The sequence below is a fragment of the Salmo salar genome, chromosome ssa10 (assembly GCF_905237065.1).
Source record: "Salmo salar chromosome ssa10, Ssal_v3.1, whole genome shotgun sequence".
In the NCBI taxonomy this organism is placed as follows: Eukaryota; Metazoa; Chordata; class Actinopteri; order Salmoniformes; family Salmonidae; genus Salmo; species Salmo salar.
Genome location: NC_059451.1, coordinates 78966502 through 78986746, shown reverse-complemented (window position 1 = coordinate 78986746; position 20245 = coordinate 78966502). Strand labels below are relative to the sequence as shown.

At 42.8% G+C, this 20245-nt stretch overlaps 2 protein-coding genes across 6 annotated transcripts in view; one reads left to right on the top strand and one right to left on the bottom strand.

The window, feature by feature from the left end:
• The window catches only part of LOC106561009 (voltage-dependent calcium channel subunit alpha-2/delta-4), a 72827-nt gene that overhangs the window by 21071 nt on the left and 31511 nt on the right, over window positions 1-20245 (bottom strand). For all 3 annotated transcript variants that reach the window (XM_014124547.2, XM_014124546.2, XM_014124548.2), the window contains 10 exons: window positions 14887-14973; window positions 14267-14338; window positions 14088-14149; window positions 13915-13982; window positions 13782-13827; window positions 13449-13546; window positions 13112-13205; window positions 12850-12942; window positions 12484-12626; window positions 11763-11834 (listed from right to left, as the gene is read on the bottom strand). In XM_014124547.2, coding sequence (XP_013980022.1) covers window positions 11763-11834; window positions 12484-12626; window positions 12850-12942; window positions 13112-13205; window positions 13449-13546; window positions 13782-13827; window positions 13915-13982; window positions 14088-14149; window positions 14267-14338; window positions 14887-14973 — 835 coding nt within the window. The remainder of the gene's footprint in view (window positions 1-11762; window positions 11835-12483; window positions 12627-12849; window positions 12943-13111; window positions 13206-13448; window positions 13547-13781; window positions 13828-13914; window positions 13983-14087; window positions 14150-14266; window positions 14339-14886; window positions 14974-20245) is intronic.
• On the top strand, window positions 1499-11407 carry LOC106561010 (leucine-rich repeat and transmembrane domain-containing protein 2). 3 transcript variants are annotated; one of them, XM_014124552.2, is made up of 4 exons: window positions 1499-2003; window positions 8282-8403; window positions 8612-9283; window positions 9457-11407. In XM_014124552.2, the coding sequence occupies exons 2-4, from the start codon at window positions 8367-8369 to the stop codon at window positions 9975-9977; spliced, it is 1230 nt and encodes a 409-aa protein (XP_013980027.1). In that variant the 5' UTR covers window positions 1499-2003; window positions 8282-8366; the 3' UTR covers window positions 9978-11407. The 3 variants fall into 3 exon arrangements, with proteins under 3 accessions (XP_013980027.1, XP_013980025.1, XP_013980024.1); XM_014124550.2 differs by having other exon boundaries at window positions 8603-9283; XM_014124549.2 differs by lacking the exons at window positions 1499-2003; window positions 8282-8403 and having other exon boundaries at window positions 8435-9283.

Sequence of the window (20245 nt, the reverse complement as noted above, 5' to 3'; positions counted from 1 at the left end):
TCCAAGCACACCAAGACAGTCGTGAAGAGGGCACGACAAAACCTATTCTCCCTCAGGAGACTGAAAAGATTTGGCATGGGTCCTCAGATCCTCAAATGGTTCTACAGCTGCACCATCGAGAGCATCCTGACTGGTTGCATCACTGCCTGGTATGGCAACTGCTCGCCCTCCGACCGCAAGGCACTACAGAGGGTAGTGCGAACGACCAAGTACATCACTGGGGCCAAGCGTCTTGCCATCCAGGACCTCTATTCCAGGCAGTGTCAAAGGAAGGCCCTAAAAATTGTCAAAGACACCAGCCACCCTAGTCATAGACTGTTCTCTCTGCTACCACACGGCAAGAGGCTTCTAAACAGCTTCTACCCCCAAGCCATAAGACTCCTGAACATCTAGTCATTGCCTTGCCCCCCTCCCCTCTCCACACCACTGCCACTCTGTTGTCATCTATGCATGGTCACTTTGATAACTCTACCCACATGTACATACTACCTGAACTGGCCGGTGCCCCTGCACATTGACTCTGTACCGGTACCCCACTTGTATATATTGTTATTTTTTGCTGCTGCTCTTTAATTACTTGTTACTTTTATCTCTTATTCTTATCCATATTTTTTTGAAACTGCGCTGTTGGTTAGGGGCTCGAAAGTAAGCATTTCACTGTAAGGTCAACACCTGTTGTAGTCGGCGCATGTGACTAATAACATTTGATTTGATCTGATTTGATTTTGACACAAGGTGATATGCATCACCAATAGTATGGGATGACAGAGATACACCTTTAAACCCCCTCTTGGAGTAGAGTAACTTGGTGGTGACATCTTATTGGACAGAATAGAGGAAATGCCAATCAGAAGACCTACTGTATAGCTCCCTGTCAGACATTGCCTACCTTTCTTGAGAGACCAATGACACAGCAGAATGAGTCATCTCATAATGACATGATCATTGTCAGTAGCAGGAGGAATTCCTGACTGCCTTGCATTAGCCACTGGTGCAGCAGTGATGCTTTTATTGTTTTGCTGCTTTGCTGCAGTCACACACACACACACACACACACACACACACACACACACCCACAACGACCTTCACTGTAGACATTTTGGGACAGACCCCGACACAGCTCAGGGTACCGCGTTTACAACAACCTATAGAAACACTCATCTTCTGTGAGGTACTAAGCTATATCAGCTGATTCCACCCGCCCTCGCTGCCTCTATCTCTCTCTCTCTGTCGCCCCCCCCGCCCCCATCTCACTCCCTCTCCTTTTCATTCAGCTGTAACACACTGTATTCTTTTTTACTATTTTGGCCAAACCAGGCTTAATGCATACACACACACACACACACACACACACACACACACACACACACACACACACACACACACACACACACACACACACACACACACACACGCACGTACACATGCACACACACACAAACAGACAAACACTCAGACACACCCACATGGCACGCATATATATGCCATAGAAACAGCACAGCACTCTCATCCAGGATCATATAAAGACGTGGTGTATCCTGCAAGAGCGAGAGTGCGTTAGCTCTCTCGCACACACACACACACACACACACATACACACACACACACACACACACACACACTGAGCTAGACTGAACCTCTGGACAGTAGTGCACTCAGACTACAAGGAAAAGCAGAGTTGGAAAGAAGACCCGAGAGGAGAGGGAGAGCCACTGCTCTGAGAGAAAGCGAGAGAGAGAGAGAAAACAAAAGAGAAGACTGGAGCATGTGTTTCTCGACCAAGAACATCTCCCCTTGGGACCCCAACATCAGCATAAAGCAGGACAAACAGCTGAACCGAACCACATGCAGCTAAAGGACCTTTCCCAAAGCTCCTCAGTTAGCAGCATTATCAGATGAAGCATATTATTTTTCCCACACGGGGAGGATAAAAGATACTACTATAGCACTTTTCTTGTAGAATTATTTTAAGAGCTATAGCACTTTGGAGGCTGAAACAGATGGTGAGTACTGCACTGTGCTGTGTGTTCCTGTTGTGTGTGTGTGTGTGTGTGTGTGTGTGTGTGTGTGTGTGTGTGTGTGTGTGTGTGTGTGTGTGTGTGTGTGTGTGTGTGTGTGTAAAAGCATCTGTTGTTGGGTAGGTTCTCTCTTTCTTTAGGCTTCTTGTGAGAGAATATTACAACTACTAGGCTAACGCATTGAGTCTGTATGCAATAAGAAAGTGGTTGTTAGCACAAAACAGGCTGACTGTTCTCCCCCTCATTCCAGTGCAATTATCAGAGTAAACTAATCCATAAACTTGTGGGAGCAAAATGAAACCAAGGGGAATTGCTAATGACCAAGCTGCAATTAAGGTATCATTGCAATGCAGGTAGTGTGCACTGGGATGAAAACACTAACTTTAGGGCTTTATAAAACGTGAACGAAGACCGCGGACATACAGCAGAGTACGTAGTTGAATAACCTTGTATATAAACTTTGCATGCAGACTTCCAGGATCGGAAGTTAGTAAGATAAATAACATAAATGGACATGTTCCCTACAGCATGAGTTCACACTGTCTTACCTTCTTTATAAACTCCATAGCAGTCGTTCTCAAACCTCTCCTTGGGGAACTTCAGCCGTTCCATGTATTTGAACTAGTCCACAGCAACGCCTTGACTAGGTGAGTTCAGGTTGAGCGAGTTCAGGGCTACAACAACATTATGAAACATCTGGGTGTCCCCGAGGAGAGGTTTGAGAACCACTGCTCTACAGTACATTGAGACTTAACCGGTTTTGCGGTCTGACAACAACACAGTTTAGGACAAGAAATAACGTAGAATAAGGGACATGTGACGCTATAGATGTAGAGTTCAACACGGGGGACTATGTGTTGTTCTATGTGTTCTGTGTTCCACCACCCGCCGGACAGCCATCTGGAATCATAACTAGCATCTGTGCTGCAGTCTAAACCCTGCTGCCACGGAGGATTGAGACCACGGTCCTAATCTGGGGCAGGAATAACTCCACATTTACAACCCGTCAATGCGTTTGTCACATAAGTGGGAGGCGGACGGAGGCCTAATCTGATGTGATCTGTGTGATGGTGCACTTGATGGGACAAGCTGTCAAACGCAGTTCATAAACACCATCTCTTGTAATTAAACACTTGGTATAAATAATGTGTGATACTGTGATACACTCAGCCTTGAGCTGGAACTTTTGCATTCACAAATCAAGTATATTGGCTCCCTTGCACTTTATAATGGAGTGCAATGGAGCAAAATGTTATGTTTTCTCTTTTTAAAGCTGGTTGAATGGCTTTTTGTACACTGTAGAGACCTGCAACTTACCACAGGTGAGATCAATTACACAGTAAACAAAATAACTTGCCTCCAACCAAATGAATGAGAATTCTGAATAATTTAGACCAAGATTCTTTTGGGCCTTTCATGTAAACAATCTCAATGTCAGTTTAGATGTTTTTCTACTTCTTCTTAGTCCTGTGTAGCTGTAAATCAAACAAATGCAGTTGTGAACACAAAAAAGGGTTTTGAATTTGAACACATTTTTTAAGGAATAGTAAATTGTGCAAGGGTGCCAATACACCTAAACACATCTGTACAGATGACCATCCAAACACGAACACGTCTGTCTACCCTCCTTCTGTGGGCAAGTCTGTACTAAATTATTGATGCTAGCTTTTTGTTGTTGTCCCCCTCCCCCCACCACCCCAAAAGCTTCTCTCAGTGGCTGGTACTGTAATTCAATGAAAGGCAGCCCCCCACTAGAATGGACTCCCAAGTGCTTCAATAACTTCAACTTGGCTACTGTACTGGACCTGCATGCTTCCCCCCAAAATTAGGACAATCCATTGAGTGAGTGAGAACCCCAGTAGTGTGCGTGATACGTAAATGGCAGGGGTGTGGCCAAAGGCACCTTCTGTTCAAAACTATAACCATAGAAAATGTTAAATACATTTAATTATGTACCGCCCCTCAATCTGAGTGTTACTTCATTTATACTTGTCCTTGGCTTAGGGCAGTGTGTGTGTTGGCGTGTGTGTGTGTGTTTGTGTTGGTGTGTGTGTGTGTGTTGACGTGTGTGTGTTGGTGTGTGTGCAGTGCCTTCAGAAAGTATTTAGACCCCTTGACTTTTTCCACATTTTGTTACGTTACAGACTTATTCTAAAATTGTTTAAATAAAAAAAAAATCTGCATCAATCTACATACAATACCCTATAATGACAAAGAAAAAACAGTTTTTTATAATGTTTGCAAATTCATTAAAAAAAATAAAACAGAACTACCTTATTTACATTCGCTATGAGACTCAAAATTGAGCTCAAGTGCATCCTGTTTCCATTGATCATCCTTGAGATGTTTCTACAACTTGATTGGAGTCCACCTGTGGTAAATTCAATTGATTGGACATGATTTGGAAAGGCACACACCTATCTAAATAAGGTCACACAGTTGACAATGCATGTCAGAGGAAAAACTTAGCCATGAGGTCAAAGGAATTGTCCATAGAGCTCCGAGACAGGATTGTGTCGAGGAACAATTCTGGGGAAGGGTACCCAAACATTTCTGCAGCATTGAAGGTCCCCATCATTCTTAAGAGGTAGAAGTTTGGAACCACCAAGACTCCTAGACCTGGCCGCCCGGCCAAACTGAGCAATCAGGATAGAAGGGCCTTGGTCAGGGAGGTGACCAAGAACCCGATGGTCACTCTGACAGAGCTCCAGAGTTCCACCACGGAGATGGGATAACCTACCAGAAGGACAACAATCCCTGCAGCACTCCACCAATTTTTTTATTTTTATTTTACCTTTATTTAACTAGGCAAGTCAGTTAAGAACAAATTATTATTTTCAATGACGGCCTAGTAACAGGGGCAGAATGACAGATTTTTACCTTGTCAGCTCGGGGATTCGATATTGCAACCTTTTGGTTACTAGTCCAACGCTCTAACCATTAGGCTACCTGCCACACCAATCAGGCCTTTATGGTAGAGTGGTCAGAAGGAAGCCACTCCTCAGTAAAAGGAACATGACAGGCCGCTTAATGTTTGCCAAAAGGCAACTAAAGACTCTCAGACCATGAGAACCCAAAATTCTCTGGTCTGATAAAACCAAGATTGAACTCTTTAGTCTGAATGCCAAGCGTCACATCTGGAGGAAACCTGGCACCATCCCTACGGTAAAGCATGGTGGTGGCAGCATCATGCTGTGGGGATGTTTTTCGGTGGCAGAGACTGGGAGACTAGTCAGGATCGAGGGAAAGATGAACAGAGCAAAGTATGGAGAGATCCTTGATGAAAACCTGTTCCAGAGCACTCAGGGCCTCAGACTGGGGTGAAGGTTCACCTTCCAACAGGAAAACGACCCTAAGCACACAGCCAAGACACCTTACAAGAAAGATGGAGGCCACTGTGTTCTTGGGGACCTTCAATGCAGCAGAATTGTTTTGCTACCTGTCCCCCAGATCTGTGCCTTGACACAATCCTGTCTCTGAGCTCTGCGGGCTATTCCTTCAACCTCATGGCTTGGTATTTGCTCTGACATGCACTGTAAAACTGTTGGACCTCATAAAGACAGGTGTGTGCCTTTCTAAATCATGTCCAATCAATTGAATTTACCACAGGTGGACTCCAATCAAGTTCTAGAAACATCTGAAGGAGGATCAATGGAAACAGGATGCAACTGAGCTCAATTTTGAGTCTCATAGCAAAGGGGCTGAGTACATATGTAAACATGGTATGTCTGTTTTTTATTTTATTTTTTATTATACGTTTGCAAAAATGTCTAAGAACCTGTTTTCACTTTGTCATTATGGGGTATTGTGCATAGATTGATGAGGGAAAAAAATGATGTCATCATTTTTAGAATAAGGCTGTAATGTAACCAAATGTGGAAAAAAGTAAAGGGGTCTGAATACTTTCCGAATGCACTGTATTTCACTGTGATTCAGGAGTAACATGAAAACAGAATAATATGCCCCACCAACATTGGACAACTTTACAGAAAACCCTCAAATTGCTGAAATAAGTACATTAAATAAATTATGAGAGTCAAAATAACTGATTACTAAAATAGCAGTGCAGATGGCACTCTTCTGCTGAGTGCAGATATTTATTATAGGTAATGAATGTTTTGGGGTCAATTGTGTCACATGTTATGTGAAATGATCCACGTCATATGTTTTCGAATTTCACGTTTTCACATGATTTACCATGTGAAATGTCACACACAGTGTTCCAAAAACACATTTTCACATGATTTCATGTGCAATTTCACATTTTAAGTGTGAAATCATGTGATTTTTTTTCACGTAAAATCATGTAGTTCAACATGCGATAACATGAAACTACACTGTTAGCTATTGCTGTTAATTTTGTGGTAGATGTTGTGGTCTTTAAACAGTCAATTTCTACAGTAATAGGATACTTTAACAGTGTTTTGATATACAGTATATTTACTGCCAATCGCAATGCACTTGGGTACTTTTTGGCCCGTCCTAAAAATTAACTTGGCATGCCTCACTTGCAACTAAAGTTAGAGTTGACAATTCGATGGAAATCCATTGAACTTTCAATTTTTATTTTGTATATGAAGACTTAAGCGAAAAGTACATCTTGTGTGCACTACATCTCACACTGATTTTTATCCTCAACAAGTCAGGTTGGTGGAAACACAAACTTTTTTAGAATATTCTCATGAGAATCTGTCGCCAATTGGATGGAAAACAAGCTATTTATGCAATTTCAACGTTGTTTGAGTTGCTTTCTGTGTCCCCAAATTTGCTTGAGCTGATTTTACTTCAACACGGCTCAAAGCATCCAAGTTTCTTGACATAGGTGTCTCAAAGAGCTGTCAGTCAAGTTGAGCTCATGAATATAAGCTCCCCGCTCACTGAGACTGTCTTTTCAACATTCGTGGCAGTTAGCATGAGAGAAAAAGTTTTGCATTTCTATCCCCCAAAATTATAACGAGTGATATCATAGTCACTCAAAAGCCTTTTTTACAAGGGAATCATAATAACTGTTCAGGACCTTTTAAGTTATTGGAAAATGCATAACTCTTTTACACATTTGCAGGACAGATAACGTCAAAGGAGGTGCACCATTTGAATTGGCATGACCATCAAACACAAACTGCTACAACATTTCCACTGATGGTTGGCACAAATACATAGATAGTTGACCACACCCACAGATATGCTAATTACCCCACCTATCAAAAGTGCAGTGATGATCGTATCATATATTCAAATATTGGATTGAAAAATGTTCCCATTATATCTACAAGGTACCAAACTGTACCATGTGAGTTCATATATGGACCTGTGAAATTAACCTTTAAAATTTTTGTACCCCAGGTAACAACACTGTAGTATAACCTAACCATACCATTATTTTTTAACTGTGTTAATATACAGTACCAGTCAAAAGTTTGGACACCTACTCATTCAAGGGTTTTTACATTTACATTTAAGTCATTTAGCAGACGCTCTTATCCAGAGCGACTTACAACCAAACCAAACAATACTGCAAGTGCCCTCAATGCCTCCTAACTCTACCTACAGTTGAATACAGGAAATAATGTTGTATAACCCTAGTGTCAGTCTATACATATATAGAGTACAGCCTATGAGAATGTAAGAGGAAAATGAAGAGGAGGAGAGTGATGCAGAGCCTTTGTGGAGTGATGACAAAAGAAGGACCTTGAGGCTCCTCTAAACTGGTTCTACTAAGTGGCAGCAGAGACACGCATGACGGAGCTACATAATCTCTCTCTAATCATGAAATTTAGGACACATTTCTCTCTCTTTCTCTCTCTCTCTCTCCTGTGTGATTGTCTGCAGGTGAAAGATGAGCGTTGTCTGTGTTCAGTAGAAAGTTAACTTTGACTTCATCTCCGTACAGTATTTGCATTTACTTAGTATCAAGCTGACTGAAACCCCCCCCCCCCGCTTGAAATACCAAGGAACTAAAATGGAATCAAAAGTGATATAAAGGGAAACAAAGTCTTTAACAGTCAGAGGGATAAGAGGGTGAAGTATAGAATAATGTCGTTCCAAATCAGATGGAAGAGATTGTTGTCCTTCCTAATCTGTACATGTGGCATATTATCATATTCATTATTATATAAGAAGAGAGTTAAACTGCCAACAATCTTTCTCCTACACATCCAAATACGCAATGTGTATTGCTCATCTGATGACTCCTTTTCTCTCTTTCTCATTCTCCCGCTTTCTTTCGCTTTTTTTATTCTTTCTTTCTGTTTCCCATTTACCAGGGCTCTGCATAGCTGGTGGGTGGCACAAGGACGGCACCTACTGCCAGTGCCAGTCTATGGTGGCACTAGAGTGGGCAGAGCAGACATGCAGCCCCTTGACAGGACCCACCCGGAGAGCCTGGGTGAGTGACTACCAGCAGTGGGCTGATTGACAGACAGAAGTGTTTAGAATTTCCTGCACGTAGATTTGACTTGGCATCCAACAAATTCTGGGGGTTGATTTCGATTACTCAGACATTTGGCGAAATCTTGCACTGGTCATGTCATTAAAATGCATAATCCAATTCCTCTCTTTAAATCTCTCCTCTCCTCTCTCCCGAGTCTATGCAGCCCTGCCCAGTCTGCTGCTGGTACTGATCGGTCTGTTCGAGGCGGCTAGCGGTTGTCCCACCGTGTGCATCTGCAAAAACAATGGCACAGACTGTACAGGCCTAGCTCTGCTCTCACTAACCACCGTCCTGCCCCTGCTGCCCCAGGATACCCGCACCCTTCGCCTGCCCCACAACAACCTCTCCTCCCTAGGCGATGGGGACCTGTCCAACCTCAGCGCTCTGGAGCTCCTGGACCTCTCCAACAACCACCTCTCCAGCCTGCAGCCAGGGGCATTCTCTGGACTCAGCAGCCTCCAGTGGCTCAACCTCTCTGGTAACAACCTGGGTGACTGCCCCCTTCCTACCTCTCCAGACCCCAGTAACCAGACGGAGGTGACACAGAGTAACGGGAGTCGCTGGGGGCTGAGCCGAGAGCTGTTCCAGGGTCTGTGGACACTGAAAGGGCTGGACTTGTCCGTGAACGGCCTGGTTGTTCTGCCCATGGGCCTGCTGGACGAGCTCCAGGGCCTGGCCTGGCTGTCTCTGGCTGGAAACAAGCTGCAGAGCTTGGACAGAGCTACCTTCCAGCCCCTGGGCAGCCTGTTGAGCCTCCAACTGGCTGGGAACCCATGGGAGTGTGACTGCAACCTGAGGGACTTCAAGCACTGGATGGAGTGGATGCTGTACAGACGTGAGTGTTATGTTGTGTATTGAAAGGCTTTAAGGCTACAATGTTTCATGTACAGTCAAGTAATTTCGCCTTAGTTCCATGTCATGTACTAGTCTGATACTGTATCAAGTCTGTAAATGAGATTGATTAGCTATTGATTGTGTTAATGATCTGCATCGCTCTCTGTGTCTCAGACGGGCAGGTGGATGCTGTGAAGTGCAACCTCCCCAAAGAGCTGAGGGGGCAGGACATCCGCAGCATCCCCATAGAGATGTTCAATTACTGCCTGCAGCTGGACAACCAGGACAGTGTCCCCGGCTACAACGGGCCCAGAGGAGGACGCCCACCCTGCGTCGGTCGGATTAACGGGCCCATGAACGGGCCCCAGGTTAACCAAGAGGAATGTGTGCGCCAGCGCTACCGGCCCGTTAGCGTGCGCAGGGCCTGGGGGACTCAGATCGTGGCGGCGTGTGTGTGTGGCGTGGTGTGCGTGTTGATGGTGGTGGCGGCCACCTACGGCTGTATCTACGCCTCTCTCATGGCCAAGTACCAGAGGGAGCTGAAGAACAGAGGGCAGCCGCTGATGGCGGGGGAGGGAGGGGGGGAGACAGATGCTGAGGACGGAGCCTGTATGTCATCCCCAACGTCACCAGATGAGCCAGAGCTGAAGGAGTCCAGCCCGATAGTCCACGGATACAGAATAACAGGCTTTTGACCATTGTTTTTCTGATTGGCTGAAATTCCTGTTAGAAGGATGCAGTGGACTGAACTGCATATCGTTCTCCTCTGTGCTAGGGAATTGTAGGTGAAGGAATGTATAGAGCTGAGAAAGAATATCCCTGCTGCACTTTGCTGGTGGGGGAGTCATACAGACATGATCATACAGGAGTATAGAGGAAAAACTGGAATCCTGCTTTGCTTCAAGACGTGTGATTTGTTCTGCCTTGTGACTCTTTAGTCCGCTCTCCAACTGTGTGGTCATGATTTTGGCACCTCTGCACCTTGGTTAAGAGACTTTCCTAGAAATTGTCTTTGAAATTGTTATTATTCTTTGATCCCACTGTTGTCAAAGTTATTTGTGTTTGAAGCAAAACATGTCAATAGATCATAGATTACGTCAACATATTGAATATCCCTGTCCAATATCCCTGTGTTGTAACTGCTCCTAATGTTTTGCTACAATAAACCCAGGTTAACAATCCCAGTAGTGGTTGTCGCTCAATTAGTTGGATGAGAGAAAACCAAAAAATTGTTTACATGAATGTACTGAGAAATTAATGATAAATGGATGCAGTCTTTCTTGTGTATTAGACCTGTGCTCATGTGTAGTTGCTTAATCCTCTCTCTTCTCATTTAATATTCCAAACCATATCTATGCAGAGTTAGCCTGCTTTCAAGCCATACAATACAACAGCACACTACTGTCCTCTAGAGGATGTTATGATAACAGCAGCTGAAGAGTATCAGTTCCATGGATAGCAGCCATATTCATTCCAACCTGAATCTAGTTGTCAGCTATTTCCATTTAACCATTTTGAACTGTCAAAGAGATCATTAACACTGTCCTTAAACAGGTGTATATATAACTACCTTCTTATTTATTTAACGGTTATTTTTGTCTCTATGTTAAAGCTGAAATCTGCGTAAGGTAAAACAGCGCCACTGGTCGCCCCCAGGTGTTATTGTTTTTGTCTTGTTTCTGAAATGGAGTAGAGGAGCATCCAGCATCATGGTAAACTAAAATGGTAATACGTACTCTACTGTTCTATCGCACGTAAAATGATGTCTGAGGGGGAAAAAAACTGTGGTGGTTGTTTGAAGTAAAGTCTTTGTTGTTGTAATATCGCAAACGGAAGTAGCAGTTTCACCGCTACGGATTCCAGCTTTAAGAGCCATACACACCCTATGCAAACAGAGCAACGGAGCGTCGTATACAGTCCCTTCCAAAATTTGAGCCACACAAAAGAACATAGAACTACGTAGAAAACAACGCTCCATCGCTGGGTTTGCATAGTTTACGTAAAGTGTGTAGGGGCCTTTAAGCACATTCAGTATCTGCTCTTCAGGTTTGCTCGAGAAGACAAAGTGAGAAATGTGATATTCTGTTCATCACGCTGATGAAAATAAAGCATTTATTTATCTATGCTGCCTGTCACAATTTATTCCGGCTGAATATTTCATTCTAGCTATATTTATGAGACAGGACGTGAAAAAAGCCTATGAATATGTGAAAACCATCACAGTTGTCACAGAAACATAGACTCAACAGTAACCATTGGTCTTTTAGGGATAAAACAAATGGAATGCTTCCCTCTCAACATGAGAACGTGTGTCAAACATTTAGCAGGAGCACCCCAGAGAGTACTGCTACCAGTATGAACACTTCTATGTGTATTGAACACTTCAATACTCAAAGAAGCCACAAGATGCATCAATGCCTCCAGCAGTTGTGTAAAGGAGCCAGACATTTCAGAGAGAGTAAAAGACAGCAGACGCTTACCTCCAGCCATGGCCGTCTTGCCTCCCGATGACACAGTCACAGCTGTGACAGCTATGACATACTTCGACGCCCCTGTCACAACAGAATCAACAATCAGTCTCACACCACCTCTGCAGTGGCATACCAGCTAGCTTCCTACAATTCTACACATTTTGCAATGGCGACTTAGAGAATTTAGCATTTTTAAAGCTAATTTCCTCCTATTCTACCATTTTTCCATGAGGCTGAGAGAACATTTAGCAGTTTTACAGCTAAATTCCATAGAGATTCTATTAAATCACTAGACGGACTATGTCATAAACCCTTGAAGTTCCAGAATGGGTGGGAAATGGCAGCCATATTGGTCAGGCAGAAATCCAAACCAGTCTAATGAGAATGAATGGCAGTAGAGGCATTGTCCTGATTTTACTTGTGCAGGAGCCCGTGGGCCCGTGGTACACAAGTTAACCTCTGACCTATTGTATGTCTGTATATTAGAGTTAGGGTCAATTCAGCTAAAATTCCTGCCAGTTTGGGTTTGATTATGACATTTCTCAATAGTGATTCCACTCAATTCCAAAATTGACTGGGTAGAAGACAGAATTCACTAGATCGGTGCCAGGTCGGCTTACCAACACCTATGGTCATTGTCACGACAAGTGTTGGTAAGACAGCACAAACAGATGTGTGACCAGGCTAGGAATTGAACTCAACCATGGATCACATGGTAGGCCTACAGTACCTGTCTTGTCTTTGTTGTCGTTGTCCTCCACCGGCATGTAGTAGAGGAATCTTCCGGGAGGGTTCTCCATGGCCAGACGGTACCACAGGGGGAAGTGGTCCATGGTGAACAGGTTGTCCTTATCCGCTGGAGTCAGGAACTTCCTTTGGAGCAGGAAGTTAAGAGAGATCAAATTCCTTGTTCGTATTCATTAGTGCACAATGTAGCAAAATGTTTTGCAACGCAAAAAAACATTGTTTCTTATTGGACAAGTTCAGGTAGTGCCTTCCTGTTTCTTTAATTTGGTGCCAAGTGAATACTTCTGTGCTCAAAGGACACAATGAATGTATAATATAATGTAGGGCTAATGTAGGTTCTTTGACTCACTTGGCGACCCTGGTCTCCATGCCGGTATATCTGGTCAGCCGGATGATGCCAGAGCGAGTTCCCAGGAAGGCTGTCTCCACACCCGCCTCCATCCTGAACATACACAAATACACAGATTGGTCTTCAATGCACTTAAACACACATGCACACACATATGCACATACTCATGCGCACACGCAAACACACAACACACACACACACACACACAAATACTAGCTAACATAAAATGACATTTGTGAAAAAAGTAATTATGTAGTCTTACCCAGATGCATTGAGCATTATTGCCTGCCAGTAGGCTTCTAAGGGGGCTGTCACCACAGCATCAAACAGGGTCTGCTGCAGCAGCACCTCGTCACCTGGAAGTCACAGACACTCAGTCAACATCAAACCTGACATCTGCCTGATATTATATTTGTTTATTTGTCTTAATAATAGTCTTTATTATCCCCATTTGCCGATGCCCTCTCAACCGCTAGTCTTCCTGTGGATCCACAAAAAAAAGATTTGGATTTAGGGTTAGGGTAACATTAGCATTGGGGTTAGCATTGAATAAATTGTTATCTTTGGAGGATGGAGTAGGTTGTAGAGACAGTACTCACACTCCAGGTCAGGCTCCTTCCCCTGCAGGTAGCGAATGACAGCCTGGAGCTGAGAGTATTTGCGGTGGTGAGGGTCAATGTCTGTCTCACAGTATGTCCTGAACAGAAAGGATACAGTACGCCCTGAATGGATGAGGGGTTTTTCACTCCATTAAGTCCAAGTGCCATTAAAGGCCAATGAAGTATTACAGTCCAATATTTTATCATTTAGAGTATTAGAGTTCAATACCCATTGATTTAGATTATTACATTTCAATCATTTAAGCGTTACACTCCAACAATCTATAATCTATAATATTATTGTCCAATTTTCATTTATTTATCCATGCTTACCACTCAGCGGCTATGGATAGATCAGGGGACGTCAGGTCATGCAGGCCTGAGAGGAGATTGGATGAAAACCAGTCAATAAACCAGATTGTTCTGCAGTAGATGAGTGGCAGAGAGTGTAGCCAATGGCACTTACCCTCTTCCACAGAGACCGTCCCCATGAACATCAGCTGTCCGTGACCCCTGGTCAGCACCATACCAAAACTGTGGAGGGAAATACATAAGGTGGAGTGAGATGTTCAATGACTTTATTCAATCGAATAGGCCTATGACTACATTCCACACCCACTAACCTAGTATCACACTTACCTGAATGGGGTGTCGTTGATGGTTGTGTAGAAATAGTCATTTGTTAAGAACATAGGCCTTTTCTGTTGTCAATAAAACATTTGAAATGCGTTGTGAGACAGTTGTTGCAATCAACATTATTAAATAATTTTACATAAACCACTGAGCCACGTTTAATCTCCCCACACACGAGGTCTCACCGCTTTGTCCACTGATGCTCTCACGTTTAAGGACAGAGTGCCCGTCTCCCCTTTCACCATGGCTGTCCTTAGCTGGAAAGAACAGACACATGAATTAACACAATCTCTGTTGAACTTTTATTCAGTTACCTTACCAGCACAGTTAAAGCCCAGAACAATACATTCATACCTAGAATAGGTACAGGTGTTCTACTGTATTGACTATATTAATTGTGTTGTCAGTGAATAATGTGATATAGTAGTAGATGTGCAAGGGCGGACTTTGCTATGTTTCAGAGGTTTCAAATGAAACGACCCCACTGACTGATTTTTAATGCAAATGTGTTAAAAACAACTTTATATAGGCTGTATTTAAAAATAACCTGAAATTAAAATCGTACATAGAAAAAATATTTTCAATGATCATTGCAGGTAATATCCGTGGGAAAATTCCCATTAACGGAATTTTTAAACCGGCCCCCAAATCGCTAAGCCCGCCCCTGTACATGTGTATTCCGTGTTTCCTTCCTGTTTTATACCCAGCCTCACTCATTTGTTGTTTTCGTCTATTGTAAAGCATCTTTGGGTTTTCGAAAAGCACTATAGAATATCTATGTATCCTTATTACTGCTAATACTCACTGTCTCATCTATGTCCTCCCACTCCACCTCAGCCAGGTCCACACTGTTGTAGTTGGGCTTGGGTTTCAGCTTCTTACCATCTTTATACTGCGGGACAGGAGAGGAGAAGATGAGGAAGACAATATGGGGGAAAAGATCAAGAAGAGGACAGATAGAACCTCAGCTGTCTGTATGTGTGTGTGTTCTGTAAGATGAGAGGATCATTTAGGCCAAATGTGTTTAATGGGCATCTCTGTGACATGGTATCCTGAATCCAAAGGCTCCATGACAACCAACGGCTCCAAATGAAACAAGTAGGCGTGTTATTGACCACTTAACCTTGCCACACAGAATCACATCTCATTGTTGCCTGGGAGGGACAAGCTGAAGCTGTCAAATAAGAAAGGCTTGTTTTCATTACCTGTTGCAAAACTATTTGCTACACAGTAAGCGCTCTATTCTATTGGCATCGCGGAAGTTCAGCTTTACAGTGTGATTGAAATTTAAAAGGCAATATCCTTGCTTTAGTGGAGACTACATTCACGGTAAACGCTCCATATGTCAGCTCAAACGGAAATTACCTTTACATTTCTATTGTGGAATCTGTAAAGCTGAGCAGAGACCTAAATCAAGGATAGTTGAAATCAGTGTTAAATTAATTAGGGTTAAATTGACTCTATTGGGAGTTATTTTAACCCTCGAGAGAGTGATAAGCTCCCTAGTGTTGATAACTGGAGTTCATTGGGATGCAGTACTTTTAACTCCATGAAGAGTAACCAGAGACAGGGAGTTGCATCTATGGAGTTATCCACAGATGTAGGAGGGGCCTCATTGTCATATTTCTCAGCATGCTCTGTTGCAAGTTGATTTGAACCTGCTGGATATCTCCTGCAATTTGGCTTCCAACAGAGATTGGATATCACATTGCAAACCACCAGAAATATTAAGAAATATTGAAGTAAGGCTTTACACCCTTACAACTCAAATGAAGTAAAGAAATGTACTCTGCTGTAGTTGGTTGTTAATTCAAAACAACACAGAAAATAGTAAAATGGAAGGGAGTTGATTAAAAACAACACTTAAACTAGTAAAATGGCAATTGGAGTAAAATTTAAGCAACTCTGAGAGTTGGATATTTACTCAATTTAGTGTTGTTTAAACTCCAAAAATATCAACACCATGACCCGAGGAATTTTAACACAAAATAGGGGTGGGACCATATAAAACCCCAAATAGTGTTAAAGCTGCATTTGGAAAGCATTCAGACCCTTGACTTATCCACATTTTGTTACGTTACAGACTTATTTTAAAATGGATTCAATAGTTTATTTCCTTCATCAATCTGCACACAATACCCCATAATGAAACTGAAATATCTTATTTACTTAAGTATTCAGACCCAATGCTTTGAGACTCGAAATTGAGCTCAGGTGCATCCTGTTTCCATTGATCATCCTTGAGACATTTTAACAACTTGATTGGAGTCCATGTGATAAATTCAATTGATTGGACATGATTTGGAAAGGCATACACCTGTCCACAGTTGACAGTGCATGTCACAGCAAAAACCATGCCATGAGGTCAAAGGAATTGTCCGTAGAGCTCCGAGACAGGATTGTGTCGAGGAACAGATCTGTGGAAGGGTGCCATAAATATTCTGCAGCATTGAAGGTCCCCAAGAACACAGTGGCCTCCATCACTCTTAAATGGAAGACGTTTGGAACCACCAAGACTCTTCCTAGAGCTGGCGACACGGCCAAACTGAGCAATCGGGGAGAAGGACCTTAGTCAGGGAGGTGACCAAAAACCTGATGGTCACTCTGACAGAGCTCCAGAGTTTCTCTGTGGAGATGAGAGAAACTTCCAGGAGGACAACCATCTCTGCAGCACTCCACCAATCAGGCCTTTATGGTAGAGTGGTCAGACAGAAGCCACTCCTCAGTAAAAGGCACATGACAGCCCCCTTGAAGTTTGACAAAAGGCAACTAAAGGACTCTCAGACCATGGGAAACAAGATGATCTGTTCTGATGAAACCAAGTTTGAACTCTTTGGCCTGAATGCGAAGCATCACATCTGGAGGAAACCTGGCACCATACCTACGTGAAGCATGGAGGTGGCAGCATCATACTATGGGGATGTTTTTCAGCGGCAGGGACCGGGATCAGGATCAAGGGAGAGACGCACGGAGCAAAGTACAGAGATATCTTTGATGAAAACCTGCTCCAGAGCACGCAGGACCTGACTGGGGTGAAGGTTCACCTTCCAACAGGAGAACGACCCTAATTACACAGCGAAGACAATGCAAATAGCTGTGCAGCGATGCTCCCCTTCCAACCTGACAGAGCTTGAGAGTATGTGCATAGAAGAATGGGAGAAACTCCCCAAATATAGATGTGCCAAGCTTGTAGTGTAATACCTAAGAAGACTCGAGGCTGTAATCGCTGCCAAAGGTGCTTCAACAAAGTACTGAGTAAAGGGTCTGAATACTTACGTAAATGTGATATTTCATTTTTTTTAAATCAATTTGCTAACATTTCTAAAAACCTGTTTTTATGGGATATTGTGTGTAAAATAATGTAATACATTTTAGAAAAAGGCTGTGACGTAACAAAATGTGTAAATGTCAAGGGGTCTGAATACTTTCTGAATTAACTGTATGTAATGTTTGGGCGACCTTGTCACGTCCTGACCATAGTAAGCTGTTATTTTCTATGGTAGAATAGGTCAGGGCGTGACAGGGGGGTTTTCTAGTTTAGTGTTTCTATGTTGTCATGTTCTAGTTTTGTATTTCTATGTTGGGTTGTTCTAGTTTTGTATTTCTATGTTAGGCTTTGTTTGGGTGATCTCCAATTAGAGGCAGCTGGTCATCGTTGTCTTTAACTGGAGGTCATATTTAAGTTGGTGTTTGTCCCACCTGGGGTTGTGGGAGATTTTATTTGAGTCAGTGTATGTTTCACCTCTGCGTCACGATTTGTTGTTTTTGTCATTCAGTTTATTTATGTATTGCATTGTTTCACAGTGTAAATAAAATGTGGAATGACACACACGCTGCATTTTGGTCCGCTCCTCCTTTCGACAACCGTGACAGACCTGACCAAATTCACAAGTGTTTTATAGATCTGTCCTTCTCATTGAAAGCAAGTGTAAGAAGCGGAATACATGTTCTATGTGAGCTATTTCTATGCTTCCCGTTCTTAAGTTTAGTTTTGTGTCTTTTTCTTTTCGGTTTTGTACACCAGCTTTAAACAGCTGAAAATCCAATATTTTTCGTGATGAAAAATATATTTCACAGCGGTTTAGATGGTAGAATGAGTTTCTACACTGTACTTGCTTGTTTTGTCACAGAAAATGAAATTAAGCAAACTATTAGAATTTTAGAGTTGAATAAGAGTTTAATTAACTTTTGCGATTGTACTGTGTGTGGTGTGCACTAATGAATACGACCCTGCACTGTGACGCTCTAGGTGTTGAGCATGAGGCTGTCACAAGACACTTTCTAACCATGTAATGGAATTACTGTTCTGATCAACAACCAATCAGTGATCCTTTACAAAATCTGCGACTTGAACACAGAGGGCTCTATTATAACAAACCTAACACAAAGGTAAATCTTAGCACTGGCAGTAGCACTCTGGAGGTGTCAGAAATATTTTTTCACAGGGGAATTATGAGCTCAATACCTGGCAGTGGCGTGAAAGGGCTGGGTTTTGATGAAAACATTTATTGGAGGTGTGACGAGGGTTTGGCCACTCACTGACCAATCAATACGTGTCATGGATTAATACTGCATGGTTGTCTCAAGTTCTGTAGGTTATTGACGGTATTTTCGTTGTCATCAACTCCAATTCGGCTGGGGGCAGGAAATATTCTCATCCGAGTCCATTATACTACAGTTTATTATACTACGGTTTATTAAATAGCATAGGCTACAGTAACAAGTAATAACTATATATAAATATAAAATACATCCAGTGTTTGCTCAATATGTTTGGAGAGTTGACAGTCAACATAGTTGAAATTGGCTTCAATGAGTATAGGCATGTCTAGGCATTGCACTGCTCCTCAAGTAAAAAAGACTAGGTTCCCATAAATTGTATTGTATGTGTGAGGAACGTTCTCAATAAGCAAGAAATAGCCTAGGCCTACCGTTGACATGGCGTTATATGACTGAATAATTGAAATATGTTTGGTGGAGCGTATCTTTGTAACCTGACAAGGAAATGGGGATGGATACAAGCCAAATGGAGTATGCACTGCAGGTAGGCCTATGTGAATTGTGAATAATGCAAAAGCATGACGGCAAAAGCCTAATTTAGAAACCTTTTATGGACAGGCTCCTTTGCTAATGCATGGCCAGGACAAGAAATACACCCGACGCATTGCTGTTGAAACAGCTTTCATTATAATAGGGTAAGGGTAGCCTACTGAAGGCTTGTTTTTCGATCACATGAAACGGTAAAAAAAGCAATTGTTACAGGAAAATAACGTAAATGTTTCTAAATAGGGTCACATGCATCAGCTCATCTCTCGTTCCATGATGAGCATATGGACATGTAACCGACATGAGTGGTTTTATGTAGGTCCAAAATAATAACAGGAGCTGGCTTAAATAATGTAAGCCTTCAGATAAAAAGGGGATGTCCGCTCACATTTTTGATGCTCCCAAACGTCTAACACAGCATTGTAGATGGAGAGTTATTTGAAAGCGACCCTTTATCGATAGACTTGACTACTTGGCGAATGCATTGGGCAGGACATAAACAGGAGGGTAGGCTATGCTTAGTTTTGAATCAATTGAAACTAATTGGGGAAAAACATAATTTTTGATGTTTCTAAATACAAGCTATATGGGTACAAAAAGCCCATCTCTATTGTTCCATGCACATATGGGCAGTGTGCGTCATGTCTGGATAGGCTGTGCTTCCTCTGTCAAAATCCATGCCATAACCAATCCCGTAACCGCTAAGACCAGCTATTGATTGGTCTAGAATATCCCCACCAGCACAGCCTGACGTTGGCATTTTGGTGCACGTTTTTTAAGGACACACATCAGATATTGCCACTCCTCCCACCTCAGCACAATTGAGCTCCTACAAGACAGGTAAATCCTGGCACAAGTGATAGAAAATAGCCGAGCGCCAGAGGAAATTGCCAAGGAGCGTGCGTTTGACACTTGCTCTGGCTTGATGCCAGCTGAAAATAGAGCCCTGAGATTGCCGTGAGGTTAAACTGTTTGGACTGTTTGAGCAAGTCCATTGACAAAGATGATTGATGGAGCTGGGAAGAGCACAGACCGATCTGTTACCAGGCTAAGCTGAACACGCATTTCCTTTGAGCAGACATGGATTGATAAGAATTGTGGTTGAATGTGTTTTAGTT

What these genes read in the sequence shown, in the direction of transcription:
- LOC106561010 (XM_014124549.2), top strand. Translation starts at nt 8,542, where the DNA reads ATGTCATTAAAATGCATAATCCAATTCCTCTCTTTAAATCTCTCCTCT. An exon ending in GGAGTGGATGCTGTACAGAC is followed by an intron (nt 9,284 to 9,456) that starts GTGAGTGTTATG and finishes TCTGTGTCTCAG; the next exon opens with ACGGGCAGGTGGATGCTGTG.